Genomic DNA, 24,404 nt, shown 5'->3' with positions numbered 1-24,404 from the left:
GGCGCTATGTCATTTTTGGAGAAATATAACAAATCAGAAATATTAATGAGATAATAATAAAAACTCAGAAACGTTTACTTTTCCCATTACTGAATAAACAAGCTGTTTTTGGGGGAAAATAAGGTCCCAGAACACAGTTTGAAGCTAGACAGGTGGCAGGGTCTGCCGCATATAAACAAAATAAAAAAGTATGACACTGTGTTGTCCTTTAAGGTCAGTTTGTTTACTCAATCTACTCAGTCATAAAAACAAAGAGGGTTTATTAAGATTGTTCAGGCATTGAAAAAAACGGTCAATGAAGATTTTTCTCTTCTGATTGGAATGTCTTCCCCCAAAATTACAAACACTTTAGGCAGACACTATTAAGCAAGAGTAAAAAATCCACCCAATTACTAATCCTCTAACTAAAAGTCCCCCGAGTCTGAGTCAGAGCCACAGTGCTCTCCTCGTAGATAGTCATGTTCCCTCACTAATCATGAATACTGAAAAAAATAAGCACGAAACACGAGTAAAGGAGAAAAGGTCAGTTTTTTTTAGATGCAACAGAGGGATTTCCAAAGTGCTGTGAATCAGCAAGGAGGTGAACCTGCAAATGTATCTGAAAACAGGACGTTAGCCTGCGGTGCTGACTTTCCTCGGAAGGTTATTCCACTATTAGAAAACTAAAAGAAGTAAAGGGGCCTGTGGACGAGCGGGGCTTAATTTGCCGCAGGGGAGAATAAGCTAAGAGTCCGGTCAAACGGCGCGCTGCATCTGGATGTGTGAGAGTGTCGCTCTGATAGCAGCTTGGTTGAATTTTCAGTTTGATACAGGCAGCCATATGCAGCGGATCTACTCCAGGGTCCTGGACATGAGCAAGTTTGGTATCACTCAGAGCTGTGCAATATATTTATATCTATATCACTACATGAGACTGTATATCATCTTAGACTTTAAGTATCCTTACATTATAATATGGCATTAGTCTTTTCCCTGTTTTAATGGATGGATTACAGTAAAGTGATGTAATGTTCTGAATCTGCCAGACTGTTCCACCATATTGCTGGTGATAATTTATGAGAAAAAGCACCAATATTCATCCCTCTATTTCAAAGCATTTGGTCAAAGATACTGTAAAATTTGATCACCCAGCCCTTGTATCACTGAATCCTCCATCTACCATTTTCCGACTCTCCTCCTGACTCCAGTCATCTGGCAGCAAGTCCATCTCTTCCTCCCTCTCTCCCTCTGCCTCTTTCCCTACCTCACACTCGCAGAGATGGATGGACAGCGCGTGCAGGAGTCCTTGGCTGAACTGTAGAAGTGCTGACGTGGCGCCAAGCCCTCTAACGGCGTAATGACGCCTCTATCTGTCTCTCCATGATGCACTCTCTCTCTCTTAAACCCATATGCACACGCACAGGTGCACGCAAAGATAGCTGCAAAAAATAAATAAATATGTGTACGCTCACTTACTAATGTGAGGCTGAACATATACGCAGAGAAGTGTATAAACACACATGTGATTGCTTGTGTTACCAGCAGAACACACACACCTCTCAATCACTGTCCTTCCATCTAGTGGCACCTTTATCACTCCGTCCAGTCTCCTATATAATCAGCATCAGTCTCTATTGTCACAGCACACTCCTACCAAAACACACACACACAGGCTGTCAGACAGATGCCCCCCCCCCCACCCCCACACACACACAAACACACTCAGGTCAGCTGAGTGATGTTGGAGTGTGTATTTCTCTGCTGCCTGTGTTAAAGTGAGTCATCTATCCTTCCACGGCTTCATTACAACCTGCAAGGGCAAACACTATCTCTTGCTCCCACTGCCTCTCCAGATGGAGGGAGGGAGAGATGGAGATATACAGTAGATAGAAAGTGAGATCTCCCTCCCTCTCTCTCTCTCTTTCTCTTTGTATCCCCCCATCTTGCTCTTTCTCTCTCGTTCCCTCGTCTCTATATTTATCTTCTGTCTCTATATCTATTGCCTTACATCTGTGTTTTCAATCACACAGGCATTTCTCTGTTCTTCTCCCACCTAGCCTTGAGCAAGTGCCAGTTTGGTTAAGCAGCTTGATTTAAACATTTGAACCCACTGGCAGATGCAACAACGTGAATGCAACAGAGTAGCAGAGACACGCAGACATATGTGGCCGAAAGTACACGGACCAGCCTGTCCTGTTAGATTCTGTTAGTTCCGATACAATTTTAATGGGGCACTATGTAGTCATTATTACTATGTACGAGTTGTAATATTTACAATATATATGAGGCATGAACTAAGAAAAACTTATTTAAAAAAAGGTGTGAGGGTCAGCCAAACATAAACAAAACTAAACAGTATGAAACTGTGTTGTCCTTTAAGGTCAGTTTGTTTATTCAGTCATGAAAATGAAGAGAGATTGTTTATTGACCTTGTATGGGCATTAAAAAAAAAATCAGTCAAGGATGATCTTCCTCTTCTGATTGACATTTCTTCCCCAAAACTACATGGTGCACCTTTACAGGAGCACTTTCATGCTAAGTGCTTGAAAAGCTTCGTCAGTAGTCTCGCCTTTAACTTTGTGACTTCTTGACATCACACTACATCACCAAGTCAAACATTTGCATAATGTACGCCTAAATTTAGGGTATAAGTTAAGCTAACTAGGAACTGAAAACATGTCAGAGCTGACCTGAGACACAATGAATGCTGCTGGCTCAGGCGTGTTTGAGCTGACCAATCAGATGAGACTGGGTATTTCGGAGAGGAACCTTAAAGAGACAGGAGCTAAAACAAAGCGATTGACAGCTAAACTGATGCATCATTTGAGCATTAAAGCATGTAAACTTGTCTCATAGTTACCCAAAACAAAAGTATGAACCTGAAAATGAGCATGATATGTCTTCTTTAAAGGGATACTATGTAGTTTTGGAAAAGAGATTCAAACTGAGATATATTATGTTTACAATATCAATAAAGTTTAAATATAGACTCAGAAAAATTTATTGTTCCCATAACTGAATAAACAAGCTGTCCGCAGAGTGAAATAAGATCCCCAGAACATTGTTTGTAACTAGAATGGTGGCAGGGTCTGCCAAACATAAACAAAGTAAAATAATGTGAAATTGAGTCTTTAAAAGGCAGAGGCACCCCAGAAGGTTGGAGGCTGTTACAGCCACATATCAATGCATGTGTTTTAAGAATAAGATGTTCAAAATAGCATAAGTGTAATGTTCCGTTGGCTCATATTTATGGCTGTGTAGTGTACATAAGAAGGCAGATAAATGCAGACAAGCAAGGTAGGCAACAAAAGGTACTGAAGAGGTAACAGGTAATTTAAAGGTCATGTTTCTATAGCGGGAGACGGGAAGAAAGAGAGACATATGGAAAGAGAAATTTGTCAGGTTCCTACCTGCCTCTTTCAGCTCGGAGAGCACGTAGAAAGCTTCATTTCTTGAGGCCTTACAGAAAGCATGAATAATGCATGGGTAAAACCTCTTATTCTCTAAATTTTAAATGGCTAGCTGTTATCAAAAATAACTTGATCTGCGGAGCATTAGCAGACTGGCACGCAGCAGAGTGGCTTCCTCTACTGGAAAGAGAAGACAGTGGGCCCAAGTTCAACGTAGTCTCATGTCTCCAACTTTATAAATTTGCCGCTCCAGCAGAACCCCCGTAACTGCTCATCAAAACACGAGACTTATGATATTATCACTTATTCATGAAAAGCACTTCTAATAAGAATATATGTTTGGACTTATTACCATGGCATGAAACAAGGCAGCATCTTTACAAATGTTTTCCCCTCAAATAAAACACAACACAATGGCATGACTCACCAAAAGGTATACACAGGATTCAAGTCTTGGACTCCCTCTACTGGTTTGTGGAGCGGGCTGATAGAAAAGAGCTGTGGAAATTGTTGCAGCGCCGTGGCTGAGACGTCGCTTCAGTGGAATCATGCTGCTCAGCCTCACTGAGGAAGATTATTACAAGCTGTTAGAAAAGACCACAGCCAATGCTGACAGTTTAAATCTGGAGGAGCTGTGCTGATTTTGTCCCTTACAGTCAAACAACAGAGCAGCTTTTAATCATTCTAAAAGTCACCACAGACAAAAAAAAAAGATAAAAAGGCAAGATGACAACCAAAAGGGGTGACTTGAGATCGAGCTCATTATACAGTATTTTAATGGTTTGGGGAAAACATAAGGAAAAAGGATTTTAAGAGTTAACACAATTAGTGATAAGTTTCCTATTGATCCCTTCCCAAGGTCTCTTATCCCAACAGCTGCAGACAGGTTCATTACTCTAAAAGACAACCGTATAGACAGTAAGGACTGATAAAGCTGGATCAATGCCACTGATCAGTTCACACCTCAGTATTGATAAGCACACAGAACTAGAATAGACAGAAAGGGCATTCTGATTAAATGAAATCTCTCCCACAGTCTTTTTGGATGCTAAACACAGGGGGTAACTTACATGGTGTGATGCAACGATCCCATTTGCCACCGGGCTCAGGGAAGATAGTTGAAATCCCAATTCATTATCTTGAATTAATAATCCCTAAAATTGAACTATTGGGGTAGTTTACCCATACAGTCAAAGGAGTTCTGCATCTTTAACAAGAATAACAGTCCATTTTATGAGTTGCACAGCGAGGCTGTATTGCTCATTACACAGCACAGAACTACAAGTGGACGAGAAACAGAAACTTTGCTTTGTTTAGATCTGCTAGTGGAATAAAACATGTAAAAGTTAGAAAGGACATTGTTCCGTAAAGCTGACGGGAATAACATATAACTGTGGCCAGTGTTTTACATCAAGCTGTTCGTCAGGCTCAGGTCTTCAGTGTCAGACTTTTTATACTTCATATTGTATCTGTTTAGGATGTAATGAACTCATAATCCATTCACCAGCTGCACTTAATCAGTTTTACGGTGCTTTTGAGAGGTAAGTTAATCATAAGAGTCTATTCGTAGGACCCAGTTGTCACATCCAATACCATACTACCAGAATGCAGCCTGAGATCCTCCAACTGAGTCAGGACCCCACGACTTTGGAGCAAGCTGACAGGCGAGATTTACAGGCTAGCTCTGTTTTTACATGCTTAAGTAACAACAAAAAACATTGCAGACATATGCTAAATTAATTATTGTGCGCGACTCCGTGACGTAGTGTGATGTCACAAAGTCGCAGAATTAGAGGTGGGGCAACCGACAAGGCATTTCAGGGGCAGTGTTTTCTGTGGGAGATGGGAACTTCTGTTGGTGCTGACTTTAACCTGAACTTTCAAGATCTTTTATGTGCACAAGTTCCTATATAAAACACTGAAGGAGGGGGGGGGGACAAAAAAGCTGAAGAGATCTCCCTAAAATCTGTCTTTAAACCATATATATATATTTTTTTTTTCAGAGGAGCCTTTCTAAAACCATGGAGAGAGTTCTAGCCATATCTAATTTCCTGTATGGCTGGGCACATTCCCATCTCCTTTGCTTACACAGTCCAGGAGGGATCTCCGGATGGTGGACTGCTGACTATGTTTAACATCACTACTACACATCCCTTAGGGTTATGTTTAACTTGTGGGTTTTTCTTCAGCTTTTTAACTCAGCATAGCTCCAGAACAGCTACCAAATGGACTTTGGAGGTAATGTTTTGTCAACTATGTTCTTGTCTTCTGTGATGTCCCCGCAGCCACCATTTGTTTTCGCATGGTGCCTGGTTCAACACAACACTTCTCTTGTGCTTCGCTCCGTTCTGGGAGGAGCATGCACACTGGAACTTGTTCCTTGTTATCTCTTCTTGGGATAAACCCTCGTGGTGTGACTCACCTGTCGATTAACCTGCAGTACAAACAGCCAGCGTTCCAGGCTGCTGTCACTTCATGTGGCGTCATGAACACACTCCTACCTCCCTGTCAACTGTACGGAAATCTGAGCTTTGGGCGGATTGTTCAACAGCTTGTTCACTTCCCCCTCTCCGGCGCTACTACGTTGGTAGCAACAGGAATGCTACTAACCTTAGTAGCAAACTGTACGAGTGAACTTAGAGTAGGTCTATAGTTGTTCTTGTCTTTTTCTCTGTCATCATGGGGGAGTCGGACGCGAGGACCGGGGCCTTTACCCGCCGGAGAAGGGCGACTTCTGCGGCCGGGAGAGGCGCGAGTCTGCTGCCGATGAACGGGAGGTCTGCAGCGGGGTGTGAGAGCTCAGTGGCCGCTGACGGCAGCAGAGGAGATGGGCAGGGGAAGCGTGACCGCTCGCTGGAGACGGTCCGGTCCAAATCAAAGAGTGACAAAAAGAAACGCAGGGATGACATAGGTGACAGACTGAGGTGAGTGACTTACCACACGTATGCCAACGTAATTTACCAAGCTCCTGTTTGGTTTGAGGAAAGTTTAGAGCGGTTAGTTTTGAGATTCCAACGGCTAATGTTCCATTTACTTTAAGCTAATATTACTAAGTTAGCGCCGGAAGTAATCTAAGCTAGTTTGTGTGAGTGTTGGCAGGAAGAGAGGGGTTAACTGCCCGGTCAGTTCAGGTAAGGTCATTTTAGGTCGCCGTGAACTCTCACTGCTGGCGTTATTTCTCCTGTCGTCTATTCATTCATACGTTGACTCACACTTCCATAGTGCTTCCTGTCATGAAAACTTTGGCACCTGACTGCTACACTGCATGGATAAACCTGGAGTAACGTTATGTGTGTAACAATATCTGATTGTGTGGGCCGATTCATTGATCAGGGCTATAGTTAACAGGGGCCCCCATGATCATGATTAATCCATATAGGCCACTTATATAATGCCAAAGTTTACACTAGAAACTGATTAAGCACTACTAGGTATTTAGTGTAGGAGACATGAGTCAGCTTTGCTTTATTGCAAATGAAACATTACTTCACGTTGTTCCTGCCACAGCATTATCATTATAAAGTTCCCATTACATTTCTGTTTTTTTCACATATGTCTCGCATCACATCCTACATACACCAGAAGTGGCAAAAAAAGGAGACATTTAGTAGATAGTGTGAATCATATTTTGGAGAAAAATCATTATGTTGTTGTCCTATAAACACACTATTCTATGAAGCTGCCATAAATGTATAAAAAGAGGAACACTGCCAGAGCTGAGTGTCACTCTGAATTGGATCTCATGGATTACTGGAAGAAAACATAACTTGATAACTTGTACAAATGACTCACCTTTATAATTGTATTCATTGATTTGAGTTAGAGGTTTGATATGCAGCCAAAAGGGACAGTTCAACCCAAAATCAAAAATACATTTCCTCTTACCTGTATTGCTGTTCATCTATCTAGATCTTTCGTTGTGAGTTACCAAAATTCTGGAGATATCAGCTGTAGAGGTGTCTGCCTTCACTCATAGATAATGCAACTAAATGGCCCTTGTGCTCAAAGCATCAAAAAATTACATTTTTAAAACTCAGCAGCAATGGTTCTGTCCAGAATAATGATCTGGTTGTTCAAGATAATCTACAGACCTGGGGTTTTTTTAGCATTTTTATGTAGGAACTATTTTTTATTTTTATTTTTTTTTGTAGCGCTTAAGGAAGCGTGCATATACTCATAGATGAGCATCTTACTAAGATAGCTAACATTACAGCTTAATGTTTAATTCCCCTGCTGTCACAAGCAGTGGCTTCTCGCCAGTGAGTGGTTGCACGCCTCATCTGCACGATGATACGGTGTTGTTCGATAGAGCAAATTGTTACAGGTAAGAAGAGAAACACGTATTCTTGTTTCGGGGATGGACTGTCCCTTTAATCTCTGTTTCTTCCAGCCATTTATCCATCTCATTTGTTTCTGTAGCTGTCATAAAACACAGCAGTCCCTGCTTAGTTCAGCCAGCGGTTTCAACAACTACAGAGGAGTCCTCAACTGGTGTGTGGTCATGCTGGTAAGACTGAAGTTTGGACAGACACAAAGAAACACACAGGCCCTGTCCAAACGCCAGGATACATTTTTTAAAGGCAGTTTGAGACTATTTTTATACAGTATTCTATTTGTGGCCACCTGTGACTTCCATGTCACGGACATACCATACATTTTAAAATGTTTTTGCACAATACAATGCATTAATAAACACATCATTCAAAACACATGAAAACAAAAGCTCAGTCAATCCCAAATGTGTACTGACATGAATATTTATTGCTTCGATTCAGTTTGTTGTCATTTCTTTTACTTAACCCACTTTAAAACAGACAGCAAAATAGAATACCAAGCAGGTAATCCACTGGCACTGATTGATACAATCAAATGAATCCAATTTACATAGAATAGTAAATTGTTCCATGATGTCAACTGGTTTTTCAAACAGACGCAGTGTGTTTGAATCAGTGACAAATCTGGATTCCAGCCAGCCTAACCACACTGCAGAAGAGTGTGAGCAAGAGGTTGAATTGGCTTGTAGACCCTATGGGGTTTAAAAACGTTAATCAAATATGCTTTCTGGAAAAATTAAATGTGAATTTTCAGTCAAATAATCCAGTATGACTAACAAGTTAATGTCGAGTTCAACACCTTTCGCAGCCTTTCCTCCTCTATGCTGGAGAGAAGCGACAAAAGAGGAGAGAATGGAAGAGAAGACGAGGCGAGGGAAGCCTTCTGTTAATCCAGGCTTTGAACACAGATCGTTGTGTTCATCGCTGGAGGTTTTCCTTCATTCCCACTAAACTTCTATCCCATCCCCAGGAATAGAACCTTTGTGCTGGGTAACGAGATATTACAATCCATTTAGAAAGAGGAAGAGCGAGGAGGAGAGATAACAAAAAGGACGAGGGGACAAAGACGATGAGGAAGAGGAGAAACGTTTTTGAAGAGAGGAAAGAGATGAGATATAGTGAGAGGCAGGAAAAAAGGGGAGAATGGGAGGAGATATGACAATAGGAGCAAATGAAAGAAGCGTGTCGAGAAACAAGGAAACAAGTGGAAATACAGTTGGATCTTTAACTGCTGCTTTGTGTTACAGGTTCTGAGTAATGCTCGCCTCTTCTTAGAAAACCTGTTACGGTAAGTAAGGAGTCTTTGGTTATTCCTGTCTTTTTAACATTTCACATTTTCAATTTATGACATGTTATTTCAAGAGGCTTCCTATATGCTTCCTTTACAGTGTCTATAAAAGTGTCCACCCCCTTGGATGTTTACCCCTTTAGTATTTAGTAAATGCATCTTTGGCCACAGTCACAGCACTGAGTCTGTGTGGATGGATCTCCATCAGGCTTGCCCATCTGGACACTGCAATTATTCCATTCTTCTTTGCAAAACTGCTCAAGCTCTGTCAGGTTACACATGGATCGGGCGTGAACAGCCCTTTTCAAGTCCAACCACAAATCCTCCATTGGATTGGGGGCCGGGCTTTGATTCAGCCACTCCAGAACATTCACCTTGCTATCTATAAACAATTTCTGTGTAGCTTTCACTGTACGTTTTGGGTCATTGTCTTGTTGGAAAATGGATCTTCTCCCAAGTCGCAGTTCTCTCACAGACTAAATCAGGTTGTCCTCCAGGATTTCCCTGTATTTTGCTACATTCATTTTACCCTCTACCTTTACAAGCCTTCCAGGGCCTGCTGCCTATAAGTGTCACCACAACATGATGATGCCACCACCATGCTTCACGGTGGGGATGGTGTGTTTGTGGTCATGTGCAGTGTCTGGTGTTGACCATGATTCCATTTATAAAAGCAATAAAAGAGGAAAGCATCCAAAGGGGTGAATACTCTTAATAGGCACTGTATATACCGATGATGAAAGATATTGAAAAAAAAATACTCTGTTTTCTTTTTTCAGGTACGGTATACTAGTGGACCCCATTCAGGTGATTTCCTTGTTTCTGAAAGATCCCTACAGCTGGCCAGCAGGATGCCTGGTGATTGGTAGGTAAACCTTTCAAGTGCACAACAGCTAAACTGCCAGGGAAGGATAAATATAGTCAGACAGTCACATAATTAAGGCCTATATTATATGTATACACATATACATATATTTTGCAAAACTGAGTTGTATTAGTTTGTAGAAATTATCAGTGTACATACGAGAACGATACAAACAATTACATACATACATTCAGAGTATATATAGTGAGCCCAGTCTACTTGAATAAAATGATCCAAAACCATAAAAATACTGCTAACTAATGTTCAAATAATTCAGTCTAGCAGTGGAAGACAGTGGAAGAAAGCAGTGCAAAAAAGACAAAACAACAAACAAAGCAACAAAAATTTTCTGTGGTACTAACCAAACATAAATCTATAGTCCGCCATTGTTGTTGTTTGAGCCATGTGCTCAAGACAAAAAAAAACACAGTGGGCATGTGTGAACTGAGGTGATGAAGACATCATTTCCCAAACACTCTGTTTTACTTCTGTAAAACTTCAGTAAAGGTGCGGTGTTCTGAAAAGTCTGAATCTTAGAAGACATTTAAAAAAATCTTTGTTTTAGTGACCTAAATTACTCTAGGGCACAAGAATGTTAGACTAAAAAATGTTTGTAAATGTGTTGACAAGTCCCAAAATACATAATTCCTGTGATTTAGATAATATCAGGAACAGGAACATTTTTTTTTTTATTTTAACGTTTTTTATTGGTAGAAAATAAAAAATCTCTGCACTTCACCTAGTGTCACTTTTGTTAAAATGAGATTGAAAAGTCAGTTTTCAAAAATAAAAGCCTGAATAGTTGTTAAACCAAAACAGAATCTAGCTTAGCTTTGTGTATATAAGTACAGATAGTAATAGCAATAGCAATATCCCTAAATTACACCACTAAGAAGTACAAAGTGATGTATCGTAACACTTCAAAAATATGTAAAAAGTAATGAATCATTTGATAAAATAACTGGATGTGCAGCAGTGGAAAAGTACATTTTTTTTCTCCTTAAACAGGTGGTGAAATCTGCTTAATTTCAAGTTGTGCCTTGGGTTAATACACACACACACACACACACACACACACGGGTGCATGCTTTATACAAAGTTTTTTCAATATTTATTTTTATGGTATATCACAGTGAAAGTCTGCAGTGGTGCAGCTCTCAGTGTCTCTAGAGAGACAATCACCTGCCCTATATACTGCACAGTGGTGCTGTGCTGCAGAAAGAGGAGGAGAGTGAGGGAAGCCGGGGGGGGGGGGGCAAGAGAGGAGAGAGAGATGAGAAGGGGGTGAAGCATTAAATGGAAGAGAGGAAAAGTGATAGAGGGTCTACAGAGAGGGTTTGGAGGAGGGAAAGAATGCAGGAATACAAAAAAAGAAGTTAGCAGATGAAGTTGGACAAGAACGAAAAGAAAGAAGTGAGGAAGGAAGATGATGTAAAGTGCTGCATCAACACTGGGCGAGAGAGAAGGGAGGGAGGAGGAGGAGATGGATGAGTTGAGGTAAATACTGCACTGACGATGCTTAAGGGACAGGTGAGAATGGGAGTCTGTTTACAGGGGCATGGACAGTAAAGCAGCTCGTTCCCAGAGGGCATTCATTGCTTCTAGAGTCACTGCAGCAACGTACACGCTCAAATACCTCAGCACAGAGTAAATGAGAAGTCTACAGTTTGTGGAAGCCTACTAGCAAAATGCGCAAAGTTTGGAAAACAAGCCTTGAGTGATCAAAATGAATGAAAGTTAAATGAATTTTGTAGTTCACAGTCTTTAACTATGATTCAAATCTGTTGCTCCTGAAACATCTCTGAAAATATGCTCTGTAGATACTTGATGAAAGGTTTATTACGTGTGTACCAGGTGGTTAATGGGGCTGTTTGTTCCAGTTTGATGCACATATGGGCTCAATAGCTGCTGTTTGTCAAAGATGCTCAACAGGCCTGCCTCCAAAAGAGATAAAAAAGAACATTAGCACTTGCATGTTATGCATTACCTGAGGTCTCTGCTCTTGAGGTGAGACGACGAACAGAAAATAAAACAAAATGCACGTCGTCAGAGGCTTTTTTTGGTAAGATGTCATACACAGCCCTGTTGAGCTCGAGGGGAGCAAATCTATGTTTATGATACTGTGATTTGTAGATTCTCTGTAAAATGCCACTAGTTAAAAGACAGTAAATTACAGGTAGATTACTTAGTAGAGGTGCTTTTAGGGCAAAGATAAAATGTGATATTTACCTTAATACAGAATCTCATACTGCTCCTGGAGTCCTGTTGAAGTGATATCCACTTTATCTTACACCTGCTAATTATAGCAAGTTGAAAAAATGGTTTTAGCTTGCTTGGTCACATGAAAAGAGGTCTGCCTGTAAGCGTTCGTTCATACTGGGAGCCTTCTTGTCTTTCTATAGTGCAAAGTTTACCATGAAGTCATAAACAAGCATGTGATCGAACCACTTAAGAAACTGATCAAAATTTCTGACAGTTAACACATCTGTTAGCTCTCGATTAGATGGATTGACATGCTAATACGCTGATTAGGGTCTTAAAATGGAACAGTTGCTGCAATTATGTGCCATCAGTGTGTCTCTGCCTAGTTTAGTCAGGGTAATGAGCAATCTACATACAGTACCAGTAGTTTCCTTAAGTTCATTCAGCAGTGAGTTACCCAGCAGTTTAAACTGACGCTACCACAAGATTAAAACTCTACATACATTTAAGACTAATTTGCTCTACATAGAATCAGGCTTAGTGGCAACAATTGATGCTTAATAGAGCTTGAAAGAAATAAATCCAGGTGTCAAATCTCATATTTCAGTACCAGCACTACTTTTCAAAACATGTGAACATCGTAGTGTGTGTGCACGTGCATGCACCTGCCTTTTCACTCAGCAGTCTTGCAATCAGCGTCTGCTGTGCCACACATATGCTCTGTTAGTGCTGGCTCATTTCTTTCATCAGGCGTTGCTGTGTGTGTTTGTGTGTGTGTGCTAGTCTAGCTAATTAGCATGCTAACTTTAGACTTATTTGACATAACATCAATAATTTAATAATATGTTATAACATTAATGTGATTTTTCAATCGTAAATACATGTAATACATTTGTAATAAATATAAAGAGAAGGATTGCTAAGATGCTTCTCTCTTGTCCTTTTTGGCTGCTCCAAGTACCAGTATGGTAACAGCATGAAGAGACGGACATTGAATGTCCAAGTGGCTGCTGACTTGACCGTTTTTTGCAAGCGATGGCTCACTTGACCACAGTGAGCTGAACTAAAAAGTTTTGCCAAGTTTATGCTTTTTGGGAGGAGCAGAAGTGCACCACTGTAAAGGAAAGGGATTCGCTGAACTTAAACAGAATGCTACGCGACAATAGTATTAAGAAGGTCTTCATTTCCCAGCAGCACCAATGTACGACATATGATCGTAAATATAGTTGCACAGTGAGCTCTTAAATGAACTTATCTCTACACTTCCCCTCTGTCAACTCTCACATATGATTAGAAATTACCATCTTTCAACTTAGGGCAATATTATTGGTCACAAGTAAAGACTTAAGAAGGCTTATGAAGATATTTATTTTCTCAGAGTCATATTCATACTTTCATCCTTTCAGAGATGAAATGCGGCTTGTTTTAGAAGAACTGACATGAATCTGTCGTGTTTTGACAGTGTCCAACATCTTCATCCTGGTGGCTCTCTACACAGAAAGGCAGCTGTCGAAGGTGAGTGTAGAAAACCCTGCTTGCACTTAAACATCAGAGAGCCGTGGAGTTTAAACTGAACTGTTGAATTCGAAGCACTTTCAGCACTCCCAGGAGGGACTATTTTTCTAAAACTGTTCTCTAAAACCGACTGACTGGCTGACCCTCCCCAAACGCTTCTGCGAATTTTGAATGATAAAATGGGAAATTAGTTTCACCATCTGCATTGAGGGCATATTCCGTTATGCTCTGTCTGTTTGTCATGAATATGGAACATCATGAGCTTTTAAAAACTTTAATAGGCCACTGTTACTTAAAATGTGCTTCTGTCCAAAAGAAGAGCAAACAAATGCCTTAAAAATTTCATGTTTGTCTTCTGTATTCTCCGCACTGTTTTAGAATAAGCTCAAAACAAATTAGAAAAAATCTGCATACAAAGTAAAGTCAAGTCAGTTGGCTGACAGTGGTTTAAAAACGTGTTCCGTTTTAATATTTAATGTAACTCCAGCTGTCCTTCTCTGCCTCTCTCTTTCTGCCCAGGGTTCATTTAGTGAACTTGTGGGATTTCTGGTCCATTGCATTAACCTGGCAATAATGTTAACATTCCCTGCTGCAGTGGTCCTACTGGTCCCCTCCATGACCCCAGGTAAAATGTTTTTTTTTACTGTTATTATAATACCATCTCGGCAGGCATGCTACTATGAACTGTACGTAACGGAGACAAATAGTTGACTGAAACAGTAGCAGCTATTACCCAGCCACTCCATTATCCATTCATTGGTAGTTTACAATGTAGCCATGTGTATAAAACAGAAAATAATGAAGTTCTAATGAAGATGAAGAGGACATTCATATCCTTACCCTTCAGAGAAACAGTCGTCCAGTGTGGTAGTGCAGTAAAAGACACCTCTTATACAGAGTCATAATTGGAGTCGGTTAGTGGTAATGGACCAGTTGGTCATGACTGGATTGATTCCAGCTGGCTCTGAGAGAAGAAAGGAGGAGGTGAAGAGAAGAGAGAGGGAGTAAAGGAGAAGAGCGGAGGAAAGGAGAGAAAAAGACAGGAGAGAGCGAGATATGCCAAAGTAGGCGTGGTTTGCAGTGCAGGGTCATCCAAGGGTCATCTTCTTCTGTCTTTATCAAGCTGCCTGACAGAAACCATGGCCGCCTGCTACAAACCATACAGTTCACCCGTGATAAATTAGCAATACTCTACGGTAGATGATACACCAGGACACTGTATTCCTTCTCGAGATTAATTAAATCATTGTAGATTCAGTTTTGAAAAAGGTTGCCTGATATGTAGTAGTACAGATGTTTGCATCCAGTTAATGTTATTCTTTATTGACATTAAGTTGCTTTCAACGAGAAAATTATTTCGTCTGTAGAAGTTATATCATGGCATACTTACACAGTGTGCCTCATTTCTATGTATTACAAATATCTAAGAATTGAGTGCATCCTTTTTGTGTGGCAGGTAGTAAGTCAACTTTCACAATTTCCCCAGGCAGACTGAAAAACAGGGACACAGTTTGAACTATAACATGTGAAATACTTCACTGCTAAGGTCAAATCTATCACTTAACCCACAAACGTTCCCAAGTAGTTTTACATGTATTATATTCAGCTCAGATTTCCTTTATTCTTGAAAGCTCTCTTATTTAAGCTTGAGCCTGAAACAGACAGATAATGAGTTTCTAGTGTCATTTTACACATTTCTATCTTCATTTGGTCCTAGAAGATCATTTCGTTTCAATTTTTTTGCTCCTCTCCCATTTTGATTTTTACTGTTCTCGTCTCCTCTCATCTGTTCTCTCACTGGGAGGTGAAGGAGTAAAGGAGTCAGTCCATCTGTGTGTCTGTTCTCTTCTCTGCGCTGCTGTTCACACAGGAAGGGCAGTGACAGAGGGCAGGTGTCTGTGTATGTGTTTGTGTGCAGATATGTGTGTGTGTGTGAAGAGAGCCATTGCTTTTACTGGACCATGCTTACCTGACTAGTATGAAGGCATTGTGCAAGGATCAGATCAGAAGGAGCTGAAATCAAGGAAACTGTTCTCTCCTGTCTGCTGTATTTTTTCAGTATTTCCTCTCCGTTAATGTGTACAAGTCTGCTGCGAGGCATATCTAGATTCAGAATAAAAATTTGCCAATGCCAACATTGAGGTTGGGGAGTAAAAATTTCCTGTGAGTTTAAAGGTGCAACATGTAAGAACTGGACATCTGTCAAATTCACACTCATAACAAACAGGTGGTAGCGGTCTGAACTGGGAGCTCAATGCCCCAGAGGAGTGTTGGTGTTGACACAGCTAGCACAGGAGCTTTGGACTGGGATGGGCTGGGGCTAACTGCTTAGCATGCTAACTTCCGTAGATGTTCCGGTAACATAATACATAGAAATAGAAACTTCAGAGCTTTCTTTAGAGTCTATTGCTAATTCTAGTAACTTTTTGAATGTTTTCAACTAAAATTCTTACATATTGCACTTTTAATTATTATAAATGAGCCCAAGCATCCTTTTCTGCAATGTAACTCTGTAAGAAAAATGTTTTCCTATTGCGGCCTGTTGAACAACATGTTTGCTGATATTGATAAATCTGTCATAGGCCAACATTTGCTGATAATATTGTTTAATAGATATATCAGTCAGGCTCTCTTTGATTCAATACAGATCTCAATAGAGAACCAACTATGGATCTATGTTACACCTATAATACAGTATGTTTAGAGCAATAAGCCAAGTAATCATTTGTAAGGGTAATGAAAATTATACATTGCAGTGCAATATGATGCAACTCAATGCACTGATATTCCATATTATCTATACAAGGATCATGATGGGATTGGATTTGCTGAAACTAAAAAACAGAAATCTGTTGAATATACATTTTAGGCCACAATGCGTAAGTAAAACACACTGTGTCACTTTGCTTATGCAGCCAGAATTCAGCCATTGCCATTAACTGGTGTGTTTAATGTACAACGAGAGGCATTAAACTGTTGAACAGTTTTGGTGAACTTTATTCATTGAAGTTTCCTGCCTGTATAATAAACTGGAAGCTTGCTGGTGCTCCTCATGAAACAGTTGATAGAGAGCAACAAGCAAAAATGTGATGGAACATAATCTCTTAGTTCAGATCCAAACTGAGATAATTACCCAGATGTGAAAGTAAGGTGTGTCAGGTGTGTGGCATCTGAGTACATACATTATGTTACCAGATAGAGCTGGAATTTCTAGGGGTGAAACTAGTTTGAACGTTTTACCCCGATTAGCTCAAACCACAAAGAGGACACACCTTACAACAAAAACAAAATGAATCTGTCACTCATTACACTGTCAGGGCGCATTCAGAAACACGTACTTTTTTTTAACTCTCAGGAAGCACTGCAGCTGCCCTTACAAAATCCATACTGTTGCATGCAGTATGCATACAATTTGGACATACTACTTGGTCGTGACTGTGCGCCTTGAACTTTGACCCTCTTGCTTCTATCTGTCACAGCATTAGCACGATATTTTGGAGTCCAAAGAACGTAGTGCTTACACTCAAATGTGCTTCCATCTGTCATTGTGGTGTCTGTCATCTGTCAGTGAGCTGTCAAATGTTTGTGCTATCTCGGCTTTGTTTATATTTGCCGTGACATGTGACTTATCTTCCGCTGTGCAGAGGATTGTTGGTCGGAATAGCCAGAACTTCAAAATGCATTTTTTGGCATTTTTGGCATACTGCATTTCACATTCTTCATATTGGGACATACTAAATATTTTTCTAACATACTAAACAGTATGGTAGTATGAATATTGGAATGCAGGGTCAGTCTTTTTCATCCTAAGGTCAACTGAGAAGAAAACTGCTAAATGTATTAAACATTTGAGGCAGATGTTTGTGACCTTACAGTGAGTGGGTGATGATTGGCTCCTCTGGATTGTTTGTCCGCACCAGCCCTGCCTCTTTGTTTTCCTATGATGACAATCTACTGTGGCTGTCTTGGAGCCAATGTAGTTGACTAGAAGCCACGGAGAGCCAGATGGTTAATGGATGAGATCTGCTGTGGTTTGATGCCAGGTGTGCTGACCTCAGCCTCACCCTGGCTGGCAAAACAGGCAGCTTTTATTTGTGTGTCAGTGTGTGTTTCTGCACATACATGAGGTGTGTGGGTATACCGTTGTTGTGTTCAGCAGGACCCTTTCCTATCAAGCATATGGCACCTATTGATAAAGTCCTGGTGGGCAAACATGTAACAAGTAACAAATGCACTAAAAGGTTTCAAAATAAGTTTAGCAATCCAAAGGGAACACTAAAAGACTGTTGTGATTGCACACACACACACACACTGGTGAACATGGTGACTCTATTGTATAATAATGTCCTTGGCACAGTTAGGCTGCTCTCATACTTTGAGTTGAGATGATTTATTTTACTACGCTTGTTTTACTGTTTGTTCAAGATCAGATGATGACCTCTCTCTCTCTCTCTCTCTTTCCCTTCCTTTTTTCACTCTTTCAAGCCTCCCTTTTCTCTGTGTGTGTTTATCTCCTTCCATCCTGTCCCTGTGTTCCCCCTTCATCCTCTGTCTCACACTTTTTCCTCACATTCTCCCTTTCTCTCTCTTCCTATCCCCTCCTCCTTTCCACGTCACTGTTTTATACCCTGGCCTTCTTCTCTGCTTCCCACCTTACCATACTTGGAGCCAGTACAGTATATCACGTGATCACATGTTCTCACACTACAGCTTCAGTGCTATAACTATCATCTGTTCTTCTCTCTCTTTCTCAGTTGGTGGTGCGTTTGTTCTTGGCACCTACACCATCCTCTCTCTGAAGCTATACTCCTATAAGGACGTCAACATGTGGTGCAGAGAGCTGAGCACTGTCAAGGCCAAAAAACTGTCCAGGTCGCTATCTTGTAAGTCAGAAAACAGACACGCACACGCAGACATATTTTGGCAAATCAGGGTTTCTATACAAATTTCAAGACCTTTGTTAATTTTAAGGTCAGTTTCTGGATGTTATAAATTCTTTTGTGGTCCATTGCTGATGCTGTTACAGTGACATCTAATGGCAGAAACTTGTTATTGCAGCCCCCTTGGATGGAATATAAAATCTTACCTCACATGTGGTTTGCAGTGTCATGTCTGTTTGTGCATTTATTCTTCCCACAGGTCCATCAGCACAGCACTTGAGTGGAGGGGACCGTAAGGTGTGTTACCCTGGCAACCTCACCATCAGAGGTACTCGGACACATCTCATTAGAAACCTGGTTAATATGTAGTAATATTAATGTACCAAGTCCTCTTTTTCAGGTGTTTCACTGTGTCACATATTTTGTACTTACCGTCACACTGACCACCTCTCCATCTCCGTAGACATGTACTACTTTGTCTTTGCTCCGACTCTGTGCTACGAACTCAACTTCCCTCGCTCGCCTAACATCCGCATGGGTTTCCTGCTGAGGAGACTGTGTGAGATGGTGAGGAGAAATGTCATAGCTGTGTGTTTTTTTTGAGAGCTCTCACATTTTCACAAGCATCTCATAAACAAAGTGCTTGAGGGCAAGTACACCTGCACAGCTGGTAAAAGCATAATGTTTACCCTGTGTTATAGTGAAGAGGATGATACATTCATTTTAAAGTGAGTTTTTAAGGGAAACATTCAGTCTAATTTACAAATCAAGTTTAATGCTTAGATCTGGAGGCATGATGACAGTCAAATAGGGGCAAAGAACAGTAATGATACATAACTTAAAACCTTATTCAAAAAGTTCAGAAAGCTTCGCCGTCTTCTGATTCTCTGTCAATCAAAGAAAACATATTCACTCTGTTGATGTGTGTTTTGTCTCCAGCTGTTCTTCACCCAGTTGTTAGTTGCTCTCACTCAACAGGTAAGGACTTATGATGTAATCCACAACTGATGTGTATTTCTATATTTGTCTGTTCATTCTCAATTCAGGTTTTTTGATGTAATTAATTATTCATTCATTATAAATCTTATGGTTCTGTTTTTTTCATATTTCCTAACAAAATGTTTTACACATTAAGTTAATATACAACATTTGCCACAGCACACGTCTGAAAATGTCTTACCACTGCTTTTTACTTTCTTTCTATCAGTGGATGATTCCCATCATTCAAAGTTCAATGAAACCACTAGAGGTGAGAAATAAAGAGTGAGTGAAGCGTATACTGCATAAAACAACATGGTGTCATGTTTGTTAATCTGTATCTCTCTGCTCTGTAGGACATGGATCTGTCCAGGATGACTGAGAGACTTCTAAGATTAGCTGTGAGTAAATACAACATATTTAAATACTTCATGCAGAACCTTTTACATCCGTCTTCATACCTGCTCTGTCTGGTACAGCTGTGCTCAAAAAGATGGCACAATGGAAACAACGGGATTCTTGCTTTTACTAAGTAAAAAAAAACAAGATCTACCAATCAGTGAAATGGTCTAAAAACAAGTCTGCATATGACACTGAACTGTTACTGCCTAGCTGATGGTTTATAATATTCAATGTGATGGATTGAAATTAGACAAATATTCTTGGTAAGATTGTACATTTTTTGCAATAGATGCATTATTGCAATGCATTACGTATGTTTCACTGAGATCTTTCTAAATGTTGCTATTACACAGAATAAGTTTTCCAGGGTTTATACTCCATATCACATTTTATCATTTATATTATAGTGATGAACCCATGGTGTCATGACTGTGTTGACTTGTTGCTTGCAGTTAGTTTGGAGATCTCCTCCTAAATGTTTCAAAGACAGATATTTTATTCTGCTTTGTTTTCCTTTCTCCAACTTTTTTCCAGGTTCCTAATCACTTGCTGTGGCTGATGTTTTTCTACTGGTTCTTCCACTCGTCTATGAACTTCACTGCTGAACTGCTGTGCTTTGGAGACAGACAGTTCTACAAGGACTGGTGGTAGGTTTCTATGTGTGTAGCTTATAAATTGAATGAGGTGTGGTGAGCTGCAACAAAGGATTGACTGAGTCTCTACAGTTCAGAGTTACGTTAAGTTATGTCAGCATGCATGGTAGATCATTTCAGTAAAACTCCTGTCGTGTCATGATTAAAAGCATTTGGGCTTTTTGTAGAGTCAGAGGAGTACATTTAGCACACATAACAACTTCATGTTTTTTACCTTGCCTTATATCATTAACTGTACTGTAATCCAACACTTTTGTTGTTTCCTCTGTTCCTGCTTGGAAATTAAGACTTTTCCATGTTCATCAATATTGATCAAACAACCTAAGATCCATTATTTAGCCCCCGGAATGCTTTAATACTGTTTTTTTCTCACTCTTCTTTCAGGAACTCCGAGTCAGTGACATATTTCTGGCAGAACTGGAACATCCCCGTACACAAGTGGTGTCTCCGGTGAGTTATTTGCACACTAACACGCTGAGAAGGAGCAATGAAATTTATAGAACCGAACAGGGCACAAGGCTTAACAAGGCCCAGTGTTGTATTTGGGAAAGTGATTCATCTGGCTGTGAGAGAGTAAGTGGTTGTAATAAATACAGTGCCTGCAGCCAGTCCCGCATACACTAACAAAGCAGCAGGAGTGAATGCTGTGTGGTTATATTAAACCAGACAAAGTAAATTAAATGCTGTTTAAAGTCTATTTAATTCCTGTCAGGGAAGAAGGATTACAGGACAAGAGGGTTGAGTTAGTTCAACGTGCAGTATTTATTTGGTAAACAGATACTAAATTACTTTTAAGACAAATAAATAAAGTTGTTGTCCTGACTTTCTGATTCACAGTGTATGTCCACCCATCCATTTCAACATCTGTTCTTTTGTCTGCCTTGCAGCCACTTCTACAAGCCGCTGCTCAGGAGGGGATTTAGTAAAATAATCAGCCAATCAGCTGTCTTCTTCTTGTCGGCTTTCTTTCATGAGGTAAGAGCTGAGCTCAAGACTACTTTCTCTGCAGATAGTATTCAGTACACAGTAAAATGTGCCAAATGCTGGGTGGGCTTTCCAACAGTCAGTTAGAATTCATGCTAAATGATGTTGGAACCATCATCAGTCACTGCTGTGGGTGTCGGGAAAGTTGTTTTTATTGATTTGCTTGATGTCAGAGCGCTTGACTAGAGAGTGTCGCAACAACAGAAGTTAAAAATGTTGATCATCACGTGATTGACAGACACTTCAGATAGATCTTATATTTCATAGAGAAAATGTATTTGATGTGAATTTTGTTTCAGTATTTGGTGAGTGTTCCTCTCAGGATGTTCAGACTTTGGGCCTTCATGGGCATGATGGCACAGGTAAGACCCAAATCATATCACTGATGGTTAACTTACAGCTGTGATCGGCAATTAGCTGTACTGCACTGTACTGATGATTTAAAAATGTAGATATATATATTTTTTTCAATTGTTTGAAAAGGTACAGAGCACAGGTACACTGCAGATAGAGGTAGTGTGACAATTAGTACATAGTTTATATTTATGAAACCCAGGTATACTAAAAGTCAAAGTAAAGACGGTAGGTGATGTTCCTTTGACTCCTATGGGACATTTTTAAAGGTGCTCTCAGTGTTTGGCTCCAGTGTCATTTACTTAATTAATAACCTCATTAGCAGGACAGGGTATGTATGATGTATCACAGGGAATATGGCAGGACAATGGCCAGTATGAGTGTCTGTTAGACTTTGCTGATTTTGTTAGTTTGTTATTCATTACACTGTGCTGAGTCATGAAACGCAGACAACAGAAATCAGAAGACAATACAGACACAGAGAGAATGTGAGACCATAATGACTCATTAAAAACCCAATCACCCAGTGTGTTTTATATAATCTCCTTTTTTTGTTTTCAGCTTCCATTAGCCTGGTTTGTTGGTCACTTCTTGCGCGGTAACTACGGCAATGCTGCAGTGTGGATCTCAATCATCATCGGTCAGCCATTCGCCGTCCTGATGTACGTCCACGACTACTACGTCATGCACTACAGTCAGGAGGCTGACTGATACACACACACACACACACACACACACACACACACACACGCACACACACACACACACACACACCACACACACACACACACACACACACACCGTTGTCCCACTTTGTCTCACTTGTACACACAAACAGTTACAAAAACAAAAAGTACCACTAGCGCCCAGTGGAGATGACAGATGTCATTCTCTACGTGTCAGGATGAACTGATCCCATCCTGATCATAGCAGGTTTACACTAAACAACTTTGATCTTCTTGCCAGGTACAACATTTTCCTCAATCTGGGGAATTGTTGGGTATTGTTGATGTTGAAAGTGGAAATTGTAGAAAATGTACTACTTTAACTTAAGGAGAAGTTTTTCACTTCTGTGTCAGGTGATATAGTAAAGCAGCATCTCACTCAGGTGATTTTTCTTGCGGTCTCTTTTTAAAAACTTCTGGTGGCCACGTTAGTCTGACATGTTTGCCGAATGGATAAACCTGTTTTTGGTACTTCAAAAGCCCTTTCTTTGTTTTACCATAGAGGCTTTGCTGCTCTTCAACTGTGTGCATGGACAGTATAATGACTGTAGCTGATTTTTGTCAGTTGTCAAGTTGACAACACGAATCAAGTGCCTTTTATAGAAGTTATGACAGAGATTATATGATCTACTGTGTTTCCTCTTTCCCTTTTCTGGGAGCCAAAGGGGCTTTAATACGTCCGGTTTTACTGTAAGATGAAACATCATTAGCAAAAAGTGAATGTATGATTATAGGATTTTATGAAAGTACAATTTTTTTTTTTTATTATCACTTTAATTTGGCATTAAGGTGGGTGTTCTTGTATGTTTTTTTTTCCTTTTTACCTGAAGTGTGTTACAGTAGTACAGCATATGTCCAATCACACACATGCAAAATCACTGAGTTTGTGTTTTTTGTCATGCAGCTGTCTTATTGGACTACTGCCAAGTAATAATGTCTAATGATGTGTCTATAAATAAAATGTGTGTGTCTGAAAATATTCAGAGATCAATTTAAGTCTTGTTATTGTGTGTTATTTTGTGAGGATGTTCATCAGACCTTTTTTATTAGACTTTTACATGAGTAAGCATTGGCTTTTCTAGTTGGACCAAGTCAAATGAAGACAACACCTGCCTGAGGTTCTCTTCATGAAACTGAACTCAGACAAGCCGCAGAGAGCCAGAAGAGGAAAAAACTTTTCCATAGCTCCCATTCATTTGTTTTACATTAGCTACAAAGTGTTTACACGTGACAAGATTTCTTCAAAAATGTTTAATGTGTTGTTCGTTGTTGTTATGTTTTAAAACAGCAGTCATCACTGGAGGCAATTTACCAGATTTGCATGCATCTTCTTCTGGAGCCACATATGCAGTAGTACTTCCAAGAACACACTTTAATATGAAAAACTGGTAGAGTTACCCTTAAACGAACCCTGAAAAAAATTAGTTGGTATGATTTTTATATTGTGATGCTGAGACCGTTGTGTCTTTCAGAATTAAACACCTCATTATACAGTGGGTCAGCATTTTCTAAATCCTCGATGATAACCTACAGTCCCTACATGAGCGCTAACATGCTACGAGATGGTTCCCAGATCAAGTCCTTTTTTGTTATGAATTAATATGAATTCTTGGAACACCAATAAAGAGGAATGAGACTGATGGAGAAAATAAGTCGGTGCGGTTTGACTGTGAGCTGATTCTCTATAATTCATTGTGTACCCCGCAAAGGTGTGTGTGTGTGTGTCTTGTCACATCTACGCTCTAATCCCCCACTGATGATTGTTTAACCAAATGTCACACTCGCCGAGCATGTACACACATGCCTACAGAAACTTTGTGATTCGCTTCAGACTG

General features: G+C 40.1%; 1 protein-coding gene across 2 annotated transcripts; it reads left to right on the top strand.

Moving 5' to 3' along the window:
- Window positions 1-5,727: 5,727 nt before the first annotated feature.
- dgat1b (diacylglycerol O-acyltransferase 1b) lies at window positions 5,728-23,565 on the top strand. Of its 2 annotated transcripts, XM_030395034.1 has the most exons (17): window positions 5,730-6,313; window positions 7,809-7,896; window positions 8,971-9,011; window positions 9,791-9,876; window positions 13,541-13,593; window positions 14,113-14,218; window positions 18,348-18,476; window positions 18,733-18,801; window positions 18,937-19,040; window positions 19,413-19,451; window positions 19,681-19,722; window positions 19,808-19,852; window positions 20,388-20,500; window positions 20,891-20,956; window positions 21,394-21,481; window positions 21,790-21,852; window positions 22,406-23,565. In XM_030395034.1, the coding sequence occupies exons 1-17, from the start codon at window positions 6,069-6,071 to the stop codon at window positions 22,553-22,555; spliced, it is 1,527 nt and encodes a 508-aa protein (XP_030250894.1). In that variant the 5' UTR covers window positions 5,730-6,068; the 3' UTR covers window positions 22,556-23,565. The 2 variants fall into 2 exon arrangements, with proteins under 2 accessions (XP_030250895.1, XP_030250894.1); XM_030395035.1 differs by lacking the exons at window positions 13,541-13,593; window positions 14,113-14,218 and having other exon boundaries at window positions 5,728-6,313.
- The last annotated feature ends 839 nt before the right edge of the window (window positions 23,566-24,404 follow it).

This window comes from Sparus aurata, chromosome 17, assembly GCF_900880675.1.
Source record: "Sparus aurata chromosome 17, fSpaAur1.1, whole genome shotgun sequence".
NCBI classification, from domain to species: Eukaryota; Metazoa; Chordata; class Actinopteri; order Spariformes; family Sparidae; genus Sparus; species Sparus aurata.
The sequence above is the reverse complement of the archived record's forward strand: the minus strand, read 5'-3'. Positions and strand labels throughout refer to the sequence as shown.